This window comes from Anomaloglossus baeobatrachus, unplaced genomic scaffold (assembly GCF_048569485.1).
Source record: "Anomaloglossus baeobatrachus isolate aAnoBae1 unplaced genomic scaffold, aAnoBae1.hap1 Scaffold_73, whole genome shotgun sequence".
In the NCBI taxonomy this organism is placed as follows: domain Eukaryota; kingdom Metazoa; phylum Chordata; class Amphibia; order Anura; family Aromobatidae; genus Anomaloglossus; species Anomaloglossus baeobatrachus.
This window is the reverse complement of record NW_027445107.1, coordinates 206,502-221,902: the sequence shown is the minus strand read 5'-3', so window position 1 is coordinate 221,902 and position 15,401 is coordinate 206,502. Positions and strand designations below refer to the sequence as shown.

General features: G+C 46.8%; 1 protein-coding gene across 1 annotated transcript in view; it reads right to left on the bottom strand.

Annotated features, from left to right (window-relative positions):
* LOC142287505 (uncharacterized) overlaps positions 1-15,153 on the bottom strand; it is a 178,266-nt gene extending 163,113 nt beyond the window's left edge. Inside the window, exons 1-3 of the mRNA XM_075333445.1 lie at positions 15,071-15,153; positions 12,747-12,847; positions 8,783-9,787 (exon numbers count right to left, since the gene is read on the bottom strand). Of these exons, the coding sequence (XP_075189560.1) occupies positions 8,783-9,787; positions 12,747-12,825 (1,084 nt within the window). The 5' untranslated portion in view covers positions 12,826-12,847; positions 15,071-15,153. The remainder of the gene's footprint in view (positions 1-8,782; positions 9,788-12,746; positions 12,848-15,070) is intronic.
* Positions 15,154-15,401: the final 248 nt, after the last annotated feature.

Genomic DNA, 15,401 nt, shown 5'->3' with positions numbered 1-15,401 from the left:
TTATTGGCCCTTCACAGCCTAAAAATAGCAGGCGCCCCAGAAGTTGCGCATCCGCTAGATGCGCCAATCCTGGCGCTTCACCCCAGCTCATCCCGTGCCCTGGTGCAGTGGCAAACAGGGTAATAAATGGGGTTGATACTAGCTGTAAGGTCACCTGAAATCAAGCCCAGCAGTTTGTGATGTCATGGCGTCTATCAGATACCCGACCTTACAAACTGTCAGTACTAACAAAACAAATAGACGAAAAAAAAAAGGAATTTGAAAAAACACTCCCAAAAACATTCCCTCTGTCACCAATTTATTGTAAGGAAAGAAAAAATAAGGGGGTCCCACGACGACTCTGGATCATCTAGAATATCGGGGGACACGCTCAGGGAACGTATCCCCCATTTTCTAGGCATGAAGACCCCCCATGTGAGGAGTGTGGGTGCAATGAATCTGCACCCACTCTCCCCGGGTCCACAGCAGCAGAGTCCATGTCGTAACTGTTGCTACCAAAGCTGCAATGCCCTGCTCATGAGGTAAGGGCATGCCTAATCAGGAGAACTATTCTACATTTCCAAATATTGGTATTTGCTGATATTATTGCTATTCCACCTACTATATATTGGGGATAGGATCTTGGAGATGGAATACCCCTTTAAGTCAAGTTATCCAGCTGAATGAATACTAAACATCTGATCTCGCTATTTAGACATGTTTTCTTGTGGCGTATAACGGACTGTCATGTTTGGTAGTCATACAGCAGGGCAACTAGAAAATCAAATGGCTCCATTTGGAAATGTAGTATAGCTCTCCTGATCAACTATGTTCCTTACCTCATGAGCAGGGCATTGCAGTAGCTTACAGATGCACGGTTCCCGCTCTCACTGTGACTGAACACAGGAAGCTGAGCTGACAGCCGCTCTGTGCATGCGGCAGCGTCTATTGTGAAGGAGGGGGCCGCGGGGGATCAACGCTGCACAGGTACCGTGGGACACTGGGAAACACCGGTGGGGTTATAGGGGATGACCTGGCAGGGCCTGAGGAGGAGAAGGGTGAATGCGGCCGGCGCGCTGCTGTGCGAGCGGCCATCTTGGATTTCCGGGAGAGCGTTGGGGGGGGGGCACTCTGGCAACACCGGGGGACCGGGGAGGAGATTTCTCTCTCATCTGACATGTTTGTTCATGCCAGATGGGAGATAAATCATTTTTTACCAGCGCTGTCATTTACTGTAACGTGATAATCGGTATATGGTGTATACCGGTGATCACGTGAGCGGGGACCGGAAAAACCGGCCTGAATCATGATCTCCGGGGTCTCAGCTACCCCCTGAAAACCCCGGAGATTTTCTGACGCTGGGGGGCGCTATTCACTTATTTCTGCCTGCTGTTTCTAAACAGCAGATCAGAATAAGGCTACATTCACAAGACCGATCAGTTTTGCGGTCCGCAAAAACGATCCGTTTTTTTCACGGATGCATCCCTGTGGCATCCGTTTCTGTTCCGTATACGGTCCGTATGTCATCCGTGTGCCTTCCGTTTTTTTTCGTACTGCAAAAAAACTAAAGGAGGGAAAATACATAAATTTACCCAAGATCCATAGCTTCAACCTACATGAGGCAGTCACATGTTCACTCCAGTGCCATTTTCTACTGCTTTTCACAGCATAGACCGCTCTGGTGATTTTCCTGTGCTTGTACACGTCATATCAGTTTTGTCTGTCATTATAATGGCAGAATGACACAATGTCCCACTCTCCTGCATTCTGTAATTTTGCACCCTTTGGTGCCTTTCATGTGGCACTAAGGGGTGCTTAGCCTTGTATTTAGCCAAAAAAAAATACCTAAAAAAAAAAAAAAAATGACGTGGGGTTCCCCCTATTTTTGATAGCCAGCTAGGGTAAAGCAGACAGCTGCAGCCTGCAGACCACAGCTGGCAGCTTCACCTTGGCTGGTAATCCAAAACTGAAAGCACCCCACGCTGATATTTTAAATTAATTAAAAAAAAAAAAACAAAACAAACATGTGGGGGTCCCCCCACCCCCAAAATTCGATCACCAGCCAAGGTAAAGCGGACAGCTGGGGTCTGATATTCTCAGACTAGGGAGGTCCATGGTTATTGGACTCTCCCCAGCCTAAAAATAGTAGGCCGCAGCCGCCCCAGAAGTGGCGCATCCATTAGATGCGCCAATCCTGGTGCTTCGCTCAAGCTCATCCAAATGCCCTGGTGCGGTGGCAAACGGGGTAATATATGGGGTTAATACCAGATGTGTAATGTCACCTGGCATCAAGCCCTGGGGTTCGTGATATCATGGCGTCTATCAGATACCTGACATCACCAACCCAGTCAGTATTAAAAAAAAAAATAGCCAACAAACACATTTTTATTTGAAAAAACACTCCCCAAAACATTCCCTCTTTCACCAATTAGAAAGAAAAACAAATACAGGTCTGGTGTAATCCAAGGGGTTCCCATGACTATCCATACCATAGTCAATGTCCCAGTCAATGAAGAACAGAATGTTCCCCATTGGCTGGGAGAGCAATGCAGTGACCTGAGCTAACATCAATAGGTCAGCCCAGGTCACTGCAGGGCATGACAAGTGCTGCTGACAGGAGGTTAGCGACGTACATTACCTGCAGTGATCACTGCACTCCTGACAGCAGAGCTGTCACTGAGTTCAATGACCACCGCCTTCACAACCAAGTATCGCGGGAGCCTGTGACGTCACCGCTAGTGACAGTCTCTGGTCGGCAGCGAGAGATGTGACAAGCGGCGGCCATGGAGGACAGTGACAGCGCTGACGTCGGGACGGCAGGACTTCATCACCGCAGGTAAGGCTAGGTTCACATTTCCGTTGTTTTGCATCAGTCACATGCACTGCTTGACGCTTGTGACTGATGCGTTGTACAACGGATGACAATAATAGAATTCATTGTTGGACTCCGTTGTAAGGCCCGTTTCACACGTCAGTGAAAAACAGTGACGTTTTTCACTGGCGTGTAAAACACGCACATGCCCCTGCGTGTGCCGTGAATCACGGCACACGTGGGTTGTCTAAGTGCAATCCGGGCTCCGTTATCCGTGGCCCATGATTGCACTTAGAAATCAACTCACCTGCGCCCGCTCCCGCTGTCCATGGTGCTGATCACTCCCACGACGCAGCATCCGGCTGGCGCTGACCCCCGCAGCAGCTGCTTCCGGGTCGGCTGTGTCGCGCATAATGAATATGCGCGACAGTAATCAGCCGGCTTAGAAGCAGCAGGGAGAACGGGCTGCAGAGGACATCGCTGGACGCCGGGTGAGTTAAAATATTTATTATTTTAAATGCAGGTTTTTTTCTGGCACGTGTTTCACGGACCACACCACTGCGTGGTCCGTGGAACATCAGTGATGCCAGAAAAAAATGGACATGTCTCCGTGCAGCAATCACGCACACGCAGGTACGCTGCACGGAGACACGTGCAGTGAAAAATCACTGACGTGTGAGCAGACCCATTCATTATAATGGGTCTGCGTAGGTCAGTGATTCTGGTACGTTTAAAAAAAGCACAAACATACCAGAATCACTGACGTGTGAAAGGGGCCTAAAAGAGAGAACGATCAGCTGATCGCTCTCATTAGCCGGCCGGCTTTTGAGAACGAACAGATGATCTCCCGGCGGCCGGCTAATGAGAGCGATTGGCTGATCGCTCACAGCAGTCGGCCGCCGAGAATGAGTGCGAGGTGGGTGGAGCCGAGCGGGGTAACGTGTGCGGGCGGCAAATTGCGAGGTGGGTGGAGCCGAGCGGGGTAACGTGTGCGGGCGGCGAATTGCGAGGTGGGTGGAGCCGAGTGGGGTAACATGTGCGAGGTGGGTGGAGCCGAGCGGGGCCACGTGTGCGGGTGGCGGAGTGCAAGGTGGGTGGAGCCGAGCGGGGACACGTGTGCGGGCGGCGGAGTGCGAGGTGGGTGGAGCCGAGCGGGGCCACGTGTGCGGGCGGCAGAGTGCGAGGTGGGTGGAGCTGAGCGGGGCCTTGTGTGCCAGGGACTGCATGGCTGGGGACAGGCGAGTGTGAGTGTGTACATGCCGAGTGCAGGAGGGGGCGGAGCCGAGCGGGGAAGTGTCTGCTCCCTGCACACGTAGGCAGGGTAAATATCGGGTTACTAAGCAAAGCGCTTTGCTTGGATACCCGGTATTTAACTTGGTTACCAGCTTACTGCAGGCTGCCAGCGATGGCTCCCTGCACACTGTAGCTGTAAAAAGCCACGCTTTTGGTGATCGAACCATTCTCGAACGTAACTCGAACTGTCGAGCTTTTAGCAAAAAGCTCGAGTTCGATCTCGAGCACCCTCCAAAATCACTCGAACATGAAATTGGCGAACCTCAAACATCGCTCAACTCTACCCTCTAACTACTCGGTCAGTACAGGGTTGGCATAGTTTCTTATTATGGCCTGAAGGAAGCTACTTGCTACACAACACATTTATGGCTGGAGGTCTTCTTCTTATTTCAAATCTGTTTTATTGATGAAACTGTTGTCAACATACAAACATATCATTTGTGCAATTACAATACATAAACATCATTTTCTCAATGCCGGGATAACATCCAGAAATTGTTACATTACTAAATTTCTTGGAATTCTTCAAATTATCTTTGTGCTATTACCATACAACCACTTGTAAATTATAGGTCAGAATTTTACTTCTTTTGACTTCCCGTATCCTAATATACTCATTCTCCTTGTATGTCTATTGTCTTATGAATTATTGATAAATCTTTTCATATAAAAAATGAAACTAGAAAAATGCAGATTAATGTTCAGAAAAGAAAGAAAGAAGAGGAAAGATATAAGCATAAAGAAGAGGAAATTAGAGAAAAGGGGGGAGGGGGGGAAAGCAAGAAAAGAAAAGAAAAAAGGGGGGGGAAGGAATGAGACTCCCCACCGTTTCTCAGCTCAAAAAGCTCGCCAAACTCTCCACAAACTCTGGGGACTCCATGAACATAATCCATGGTCTCCAAACTGTAGTAAATTTTTCTGTGTTCCCATTTAATTCTGCTGTCAGCTCCTCCATTCTCTGGAGGTTTGTCATCTCCTCCAACCAATCCAGCACCGTAGGGCATCTAGTCTGTTTCCAAAATCGTGGGATAATCATACGGGCAGCCGCCAGGCAAAATCGCAACATGTCCCTTTTTTGTGTTTTAATAGCTCCTGGGAGCATAGAAAGAAGGGCAACCTGGGGGGATTTTTCTATTTCACCTCCGCTCATCTTTTTGTACAGGTAGAACACTGAGTCCCAAAAGGGTTGCAGCTTAGTACAGCTCCACCATATGTGTAGCATTGTACCTGTGTCTGTGCCACACCTCCAGCACACATCAGACACAGAGGGAAATATAGCATGTAATTTAGTCGGGTAATGGTACCACCTTGTGAGAATTTTATAACTTTTCTCTTGAGCGGCGCACGCCAAGGAAAGCTTGTGGGTCCACAGGTACACTCTGCTCCAATCGTCCTCTGGAATATCCTCTCCCAGTTCCTCTCCCCACCTACAGACAAAGTGAGGTTTATCCACCCTATTTCTCTGGTTCAGCATTTTATAGATGAGTGAGATGCCATGTCCAGGTGATGACCCCTGTAAAAATATTTTCTCAAAAGGAGTAGGGGGTGTCCTCATCCTTCTCTCCCTGTCCTGGTACGAGAGGAAAGATTTCAACTGCATATATTCCATCCAGGAAATCTCTCTCCCTGTGGCCTGCATGGAAGTATAAGTTGGTAGGGTGTGTCCCTGGAGCACGTGACAAAAACGGGTATCATCCGCCCGAGTAAATCCCCCGAATCTATGGGAGTGGAGTCCTGGGGGGAACTTCTTATTACCGAATTGGAGGTCTTCTTCTTGAGTGTCACATTCTTGTCTCCCCCGACCTTCCCCCAAGTTGCAGTATACTCACTGAACTTTGCTGGGCTTCATCGGTCAAGGGGGGGGGGGGGGTGTGTGGAGCCACCTACCAAGGCAAGTTCCTGGTTTACTGCCACGGGGCTATGATTGTACGTGCGTTGCACAGTGAAACGCATGAAATCCGGACGTGATGCTGGCAAGGAGCGCCCGATGACATCACTTCCTGCACGCCCCACAGCCACCGTGCGTGAGAGAGGAGGAAGTGCCGGAGAGCTCAGGGAGGCCCACAGCGAGTCAGCCTGCTCCGCTTTACCTCCACAAGGTGCAGGAGGGGCAGGCATGTCCCAAATCAGGAGGAGACGGGAGCAGCGATTGAGGAGGAAGCAGGTTGACTCAGACCTCTGCGGCCCGGTTGATAAGGAAGTATGTATGTGGCGTTCTCATCACCGGCCACGGAAGCACCGCTGGTAACCTCTTCGTGCCCCAAAGGGACAGGAAACACTGGTGATGAGTTATTTAACCTCTTTGTGTTTCCTGTCGCTATTAGGGCAGAGAGTTAACCACCTGTGTGCTGTCGTGGAGGGTGACTAGAGAAAAATAAAATGTTTGATATTTTCCACTCTTAAGCACTAGGGGGAGCAGCTGCTGCAGTCCTACAACTGCAGTAAAAGTAGATGGAATCTGCTCGTGTGTGATGTCACCTTCCCCTCCTGTTCTGGGTGTTTCCAAAAGGATAAGAGAGAATGAAGTTTAGGATCACAGGGCGGAGCCATTTTGTTGGTGAGCGCAAAGTGATCCTAATGTCTAAAGTGTCACCAAGGACAGCTGCATAGTGCTCCTTAAATAGCGCTCTGCACTACCTGTACCAGCAATGCTCTGCCGCACGCACACCCCCCAATGCTATGCCGCACGCCATCCAATGCTCTGCCACACGCACTCCCCCCAATGCTCTGCCGCACACACCCTCACAATGCTGTCTCATGAAGGCTCCCAATGCTCTGCCGCATGCACGCCCCCCAATAACTGTCATCTTACTCTGTTTGGGGGCTCCATGCAAGATCTCACCTCGTGGGGGGGCAAGTATAATGAGAAAGGTTAAGAATCAGCCCAGAATTACACGGGAGGACCTGGTTAATGACCTGAACAGAAATGAGACCACATTCTCAAATATTACCATAACACACTATGCCGTCATGGATTAAAATTCTGCAGGGCACGCAGGGTCCCCCTGCTCATGTCAGCACATCAAGGCTTATTTGAATCTTGCCAGTGACCAACTGGATGATTCAGGGAGGCATGGGAGAAGGTCATGTGGTCAAGTGAGACCAAAATAGAATTCGTGTTCGAGCACTAAAGATGGGTTGTGGCTAGGTCTTACAGCATGACAATGACCCGAAACACACAGACAGGGCAACTAAGGACCTAAGCCGAATAGAAATTTTTTTTAAGGAACTGAAACTCAATGCAGCATAGAAACCTGAAAGAGGATGGAGGATTGAACCAAAATCCCTGCTGCAGTGTGTGCAAACTGGGTCAAGAACTGTAGGAAACGTCTGACCTCTGTAACTGCAAACAAAGGTTTCTGTGCCAAATGCTAAGTTCTGTATTTCTATTGTATCAAATACTTATTTCACGCAATAAAATGTAAATTCATTATTGAAAAATCATGCAATGTAATTTTCTGTATTGTTTTTTATTGTCACAGTTGAAGTTACATACAATAAAAATTACAGCCCTCTCCATTCTTTGCAGGTGGGAAAATTTGCAAAATTGTCCACATATCAAATTCGAATATTGTAAGAATAAGCTTCTTGCCTTTTGATACATCTTGAGTTGCCTTTCTGAGGAAGGCAAGGTGGTTGGATCAGCGGTTCTCAGGAATAGTGGATCGCTGTTCAGGCACTAGATTTTGTTGTCGCCATTCAGCATGGGACATAAGATTGTGTGTGTGGTCCTAATTAAATTATAAAGATCATGTATGTATGTATGTATACGAGACGCCCCTTAGACAATAAAGTATCAGAAGTAGCTCTCCCTTTGTCTCAAACAAATAAAAGATTACATCATCATCACTCATTTATATAAAGGTTCAGTCACACAACGAGATTGTTACGTCAGTTTCCGGATCATTGTTAAATCGTAGGTGAGAGGTCTCACAGTCATTTTCCCAACGACTTTAGTAACGATGCAGCGACCTGTATAACGATCTCGTTGGTCGTTGGGACCCTGTCACACAGCAGCTATGTAACGATTTCGACCTCGAATAGGGGCGTAGTGTTTGACGCTGTAAGCCACGTAGACGTGCATATGTGTCGCCTTTTCCACACCCCTCCGCTCCGATTGGTGGCCAATACTGCGTTCTGATTAGGTAGCCGGCAACTTTGTATCGCTTCATCCTTTGTCCCTTTTTGGGCTTTTTTGTTACTTCCTTTAACCCTTGCCCTACTTGATTCAAACACACCATATTTTCCATGGAGCATTGCTTATTTTTAATCAATTAATCACAGCTTCCATGGATTAATTTTTAGTCAGCCCTCTTACCCCCCCCCCATGTTTGGGCTATGGTGCTGCTTCTCTTTTTGTCCTCATTTATCCTGTCACATTATTGCTTTACATAATTCTGACAATATAACCTTGTTTTTACAATTTTTGTAACAATAAAAATGATTTTATATGTATCATAATTGGTTGTGATTTTGATTTATTATGGTTACACAAAATATTTTTTGCACATTAAGTCCTTTTTTCTCTTATTTGCGATTTTTCTCTTATTTGCGATCCTCTAGTAAATATGGACAGTAGATGGTAAAAGTCTATTAATATTTACTAAAACAGACATTCTATTCATGACTATGGCTTCAATCCTGTGTGAATTTTCTCATGTCTAATAAGATTTGATTTCCCAGCAAAACGTTTCCCACATTCTGAACATGAATATGGCTTCTCTCCTGTGTGAATTCTCTCATGTTTAATGAGAGCTGATTTCCAAGGAAAACATTTCCCACATTCTGAACATGAATATGGCTTCTCTCCTGTGTGAATTCTCTCATGTGTAATGAGAGCTGATTTGGTAGCACAACAGGTCTCACATTCTGAACATGAATATGGCTTCTCTCCAGTGTGAATTCTCTCATGTGTAATGAGAGCTGATTTCCAAGCAAAACATTTCTCACATTCTGAACATGAATATGGCTTCTCTCCTGTGTGAATTCTCTCATGTGTGATGAGAGCAGATTTCCAAGCAAAACATTTCTCACATTCTGAACATGAATAGGACTTCTCTCCTGTGTGAATTCTCTCATGTGTAATGAGATCTGATTTCCAAGCAAAACATTTCTCACATTCTGAACATGAATATGGCTTCACTCCTGTGTGAATTCTCAAATGTTTAACAAGTTTTGATTTCAAAGTAAAACATTTCCCACATTCTGAACATGAATAGGACTTCTCTCCTGTGTGAATTCTCTCATGTGTAATGAGATTTGATTTGTCAGTAAAACATTTCTCACATTCTGAACATGAATATGGCTTCTCTCCTGTGTGAATTCTCTCATGTGTGATGAGAGCTGATTTCCGAGCAAAACATTTCTCACATTCTGAACATGAATATGGCTTCTCTCCTGTGTGAATTATCTCATGTGTAATGAGATTTGATTTGTCAGTAAAACATTTCTCACATTCTGAACATGAATATGGTTTCACTCCTGTGTGAATTATCTCATGTCTAATAAGATGTGCTTTCAGAGCAAAACATTTTCCACATTCTGCACATGAATATGGCTTCTCTCCTGTGTGAATTCTCTCATGTGTAATGAGATTTGATTTCTTAGCAAAACATTTCTCACATTCTGAACATGAATATGGCTTCTCTCCTTTATGACTTTCACTTCCCTTAGCTTTCTGTGTTGAACTCCTGGTACCATCATCTGCCATAAATAAAATTGAAGTTATAAGCCTTTAATAATATAACCTCAAACATACACAGGCACACATAAATCCATATAAATTCCAAAGTGTATATAGTGTTCTACTTTAAAAGCCCTGACAGAAAAATACCCAAAATGACATTTTAAAAACTGCACCCTTCGAAGTGCTCAAAACAACATTCAATAGAACATATCTACAAAAGCATATCCAGTGGCACTCAATAATATAAGGATACTTTGGCATTGCATTACTGCTGTAGAAATATTAGAAAAAAGGGATTAATAGATAGCTAATGAGAAAAATCAGTAAAATGAGATATTTGTAAAGTGAGATTCTTAGCTTATGTATTGACCAATCCATTTGAGCCCGATAACCTTGACAAGCACCTGACCAAGCGCTCTGCCCTATAGCCAGGGATGTGTCCACCATCTTATTTAGCCAGGAACCTATCTGCCCAGACATGCAGATTTTTAAACACACAGAGGCATTTAAGATTAGGTTCCCTATATAAATGAGATCACCTGGTCGACGTTATCGGGTTCACATGGATTGGCCAATACATAAGCTAAGAATCTCTCTTTGCAAATATCTCTAAAGCAGTAATGCAATGACTTTTTACTCATTTTTCACATTAGCTATGTCTTTACCCCTTTTTTGTAATATTCCTACAGCAGTAATACGTCACAGAAATTAAAGCAATGTGGAAGGAAAAAATAAAGATTTTAATTTTTCCCACAAAAGTGTTGCTTTAACCACAAATTTTCATTTTCCCAAGGGGAAGATGAGAAAATGGACCATATAATTCTGTTGTGAAATTTCTCGTGTGTACACAGATACGCCAGGACTCAGAAGAGAAGGAGCACCATTTGACTTTTGGAGAACAAAATTGGCTGAAATAGAGGATGTCGTGTCACGTTTGTAAAGCCCTTGATGTGCCTAAAAAGTGGAAACACCCCACAAATTATCTCATTTTGAAATCTACACCACTGAAGGGATGTATCTACTGTAGGTGTGGAGATCATAGGAGTACCCTTATATAGGGAAAGGGGTGTCTTTAGCAGACCCCCAGCTATTATGGCGACCCATATGCACCCAATGATAAATGTTGCTGGGGGCGATAGATATGTGGAACGTTGTACCCCATAGGCTGCGAGCTGCGAATGCTGCTGTCAAAGATTGAAAGTTAACAGCAGTGGGTGAAGCTTACCTCCACTGAATACCTCAGGCATCATCTGCAGTCAATAATGGAGACTCAGCTTCTGAGCCCGCAAGTAGTAATAGGATCTAATAATATGTTATATATCGAGAAGGGGTTAAAGAAAACCTGGCAGCTACAAAAACACTATTTACCTGCAGATATAGTGGTAATCTGAGTACCTAGCATTTAAATGATATCTATCTGGTTTATTGGAACAGTGTGTGACACTAGTCACTGCATGGACAAGCCGTGAGGCAGGGTTATCAAATGTTCTGGGGTCAGATACAAAGAGATTATGCCGTGAACTAAGGGGAAAGTCAAAGGCGTGGCCGGTCTGGGGTCAGAATATAAGGAGGATAGCGGATCAGGGCAAACGAATGGTCAGAGGAGGTCCAAGGTCTGGCAGCTATAGATCAGAGCACAGATAAGGGTACCCACACATCAGCGTTTTCCTGCCGCACTGCCGGAACCGGCACAAGGGCAGTACAGTACAATACAGTTCACAGACAGTGCGGGCAAGCCCCGGTCACATGCTGTCACATGACCGCATAGCTTGCCAGTGATGTGTATTGTATTGTCCTTGCGCCGGATCTGGCAGTGCGGCTGCAAAACGCTGATGTGAATGCAGCGTAACGAAAGCCCCGTGTCATGTGGTATTCAAGCCCACATTCGCGGAGTGCCGCTGCGGCGCCGGACTCTGTTCACAGGCAATCTGATCTTAGTTGCTCAGCCTCAGCTGAGTCTTATCCACTGCTTTCCAGTCCGGAGTTAATTCCTATGGAGTGGTGTGTGGCTCCTTGAGACTCAGAAGGCTAATTTCTATTCACCTCTCTTCTCCCTATTTAAGCTTTGAGAGTCTGTTTGTTGCTGCAGATGATAGCTTCAGCTTATGCTCCTGTGATTCAGTTCTTTGTGGCGATCCTATTCTTGGTGACCAGTATACTGCTGTTTGAGTGGTGTGGAAGTTTCTCCATTGTACATTTACTTCCTTATACTTTATTCCCTCCAATACATATACTGTGTCTCCTTTTTGTGTGCAGTGTATATGAGTTGTGTTTTTTTCCCAGTGTCTGTGGTATTTGCATCTCCACTCCAGGTGGGTGGAGAGGGGGTATTAGATCAGAGTTTAGACAGGAGTTAGGGTTAAGCTGGCGGTCCAGACTTGGATACCATCAAGCCTACCTGTGGGATAAGGGACAGGACAAGGTCCCTAGTCTAAGGGCCGGTTTCGGGGATCACTTCTTCAGTTACCCCAGCACCTTCGTGATACCGTGTTTGGGATTGACTACTCAGCTAAGTAACTGATCACTCAGAACAGGGAACACCTGAAAAGAGTCCAAGCACCTCTGTTTCAGATTGAATTGAGCTGTCTCTCAACAAACTAACAGCTTGGCACGGCCCTGATTCCATAGGGAGGCAAAATTGTCACTCGCTGCGTCGCTAAGACAGCAGAGAGATTGTGACACAGTAAGTGCAAGGCGAAAATGAAGTTACATTCTCCCAGCAGCTGCTCACTTCCAGTCACCAGCACAGTGGGAGAGGCTGAAACAGTCACCACTCACTAGATAGTGGGCGCACAGTAATCAACCCTCTTGTCCCTTGGCTGACAGCCTGTGAGTGAGTGTTACTGTTTCCCACACTTCATCGGTAACTGTATACGAGCGGCAGCAGGGAGAATGTAACTTCATTTTCTCCTTGCAACTGGGAATGTGACTGTTCTCCTTGTTATTTAATGGTGACTCTTCACTGAGGAGGGTTACCTGTGGAAAGGTCTCTACTCCGTTCATCACCCCGCACATCCATTTCTCCTTTTTCCATTGTGTCTGCAGCGTTCTGCATATCTTTTCCCTGAATTTCAAAGCTGTAAAATAAATAATGTAAAAGTCAGGGACAGAAGGAAAAGTCATGTGGAAGGTTCTAGATGGACGCTTCTGCTACCAGAGCCTTCTGGCCCCTGAGACCAATCCATGCATGGCCTCTACGCCTCCTATATCGCCCGTGCGGCCCCAGAGTCAGTTCAGCAAGGATAGAAGCAGACGTGGCAGGATCCACTTAGTGTGGTACCTTATGACATTGGGATTTCCTTCATTGTTTTGTCTTCACAATTTGGACGCCCTAATGCTTATTTTTCCGTCATTTGAGAATTGTTTTAGTCCACAATGTTGTATTCTTGAAAGTCTTTTTGAAGAAAATTAGTTTTATTCAATTGTTTTTTTTTAAGGGGGTGGACAGAGGCGTACATAGAAATCATGGGACCCCACAGCAGAAGTTCTAATTGGTACCCCTCCCCCAAAAAATAAAAATGTAATTAATATTCAACTGGGTCATATAAGAACCTCTCACAACTTTACAGCCCTTACAAAGTAATTTTCCTCTTAAAGCCCAAAGATTCCCCTTTCACTGCCCCATAATGTATAATACAAGCACTGTATGATACCTCCACAGTCACTTCCTCCACACCAGGGCTGAGGCGTCGGTAAGAAAAACAAGAAGTTTCCATCCACTCTCTATACAGACACATCTGCAGGTTTTTCCCTCCCCTCTCTATACAGACACATCTGCAGGTTTTTCCCTCCGCTCTCTATACAGACATCTGCAGGTTTTTCCCTCCCCTCTCTATACAGACACATCTGCAGGTTTGTCCCTCCCCTCTCTATACAGACACATCTGCAGGTTTGTCCCTCCGCTCTCTATACAGACACATCTTCAGGTTTTTCCCTCCCCTCTCTATACAGACACATCTGCAGGTTTTTCCCTCCCCTCTCTATACAGACACATCTGCAGGTTTGTCCCTCCGCTCTCTATACAGACACATCTGCAGGTTTTTCTCACTATCTGACATGAAATCAAAATAAAGTGAAGAAATAAATCCGGCACTCAAAATATACAAAATAATTTTTTAAATCCAGTGAATAAAGACCACAATGTGAGTCAATCAGTGACGTTTCGATCCTTCCTTGGACCTTTATCAAACTCACACTATAAAGATACATAAGAAAAATACAAAGTGAATATTATGGGATATTGCAGCCGCTGGGGACGTGGCCATGATCCAATTGTGCCCATTTTCTGTTCTATAGATAAATCTTTTCTATGGATCTTCCCACAAGTAATATGTATGATATTTGCTCTAATATTCATGCACCTTTGAGAGAATATTCACTTTGTATTTTTCTTATGTATCTTTATAGTGTGAGTTTGATAAAGGTCCAAGGAAGGAACGAAACGTCACTGATTGACTCACATTGTGGTCTTTATTCACTGGGTTTATAAATCCTAGATGTGCCCCCATCCATCCATCTATGCACCGGGCAGTCTCTCCCCCTGCGAGCCTCCCCGCACCGGGCAGTCTCTCCCCCTGCGAGCCTCCCCGCACCGGGCAGTCTCTCCCCCTGCGAGCCTCCCCGCACCGGGCAGTCTCTCCCCCTGCGAGCCTCCCCGCACCGGGCAGTCTCTCCCCCTGCGAGCCTCCCCGCACCGGGCAGTCTCTCCCCCTGCGAGCCTCCCCGCACCGGGCAGTCTCTCCCCCTGCGAGCCTCCCCGCACCGGGCAGTCTCTCCCCCTGCGAGCCTCCCCGCACCGGGCAGTCTCTCCCCCTGCGAGCCTCCCCGCACCGGGCAGTCTCTCCCCCTGCGAGCCTCCCCGCACCGGGCAGTCTCTCCCCCTGCGAGCCTCCCCGCACCGGGCAGTCTCTCCCCCTGCGAGCCTCCCCGCACCGGGCAGTCTCTCCCCCTGCGAGCCTCCCCGCACCGGGCAGTCTCTCCCCCTGCGAGCCTCCCCGCACCGGGCAGTCTCTCCCCCTGCGAGCCGCCCCGCACCGGGCAGTCTCTCCCCCTCCAACGTGCAGCATCGCCCAGTGTAAGCCCCCCAATATGCAGCATCGCCCCCTGCCCTGTGTAGCCCCCCATATCCCCCTTCCTTATGGAAGCCTCCACAGCCCTGTGCTGCAGCTTCAGCCCCTTCCCTGTGATATATACACGAGCTGCAGCCCCCAGTAGTGACAGGAGACACTTTTATTTCTTCCCCCAAAATCCAGTGTGACCTCAGCTCTATAACTAATGAGGAAAAGCTGAATCTTCCCCACCTCAGGGTCAGGATCCGTCCGCTCTGCACAGGAGCCCGAGCACTGCTGCTTCCCCTCACAGATCTGCACAGCACGAGGAGGCCCCGCCTTTTCCGGTGACGTCATTACCTAAAAAAAAAAATCAACTCCATTCTAGACGCTACCCTCTGGCCACTGGGATGGTGGATGCTAGAATGTACGGGCTGCTTTCTGGTATGACGTCACTTCTGCCACGTGTTAGGGGCGTGGTCTGATGTCACAAGGCGCGAGGTGACGGTTGTGTCTAGAATGGAGGTGATATTGTGAGGTGACTGCAGCCTCCAGTGTAGACGGCTCTGTACTGAGGGGACTA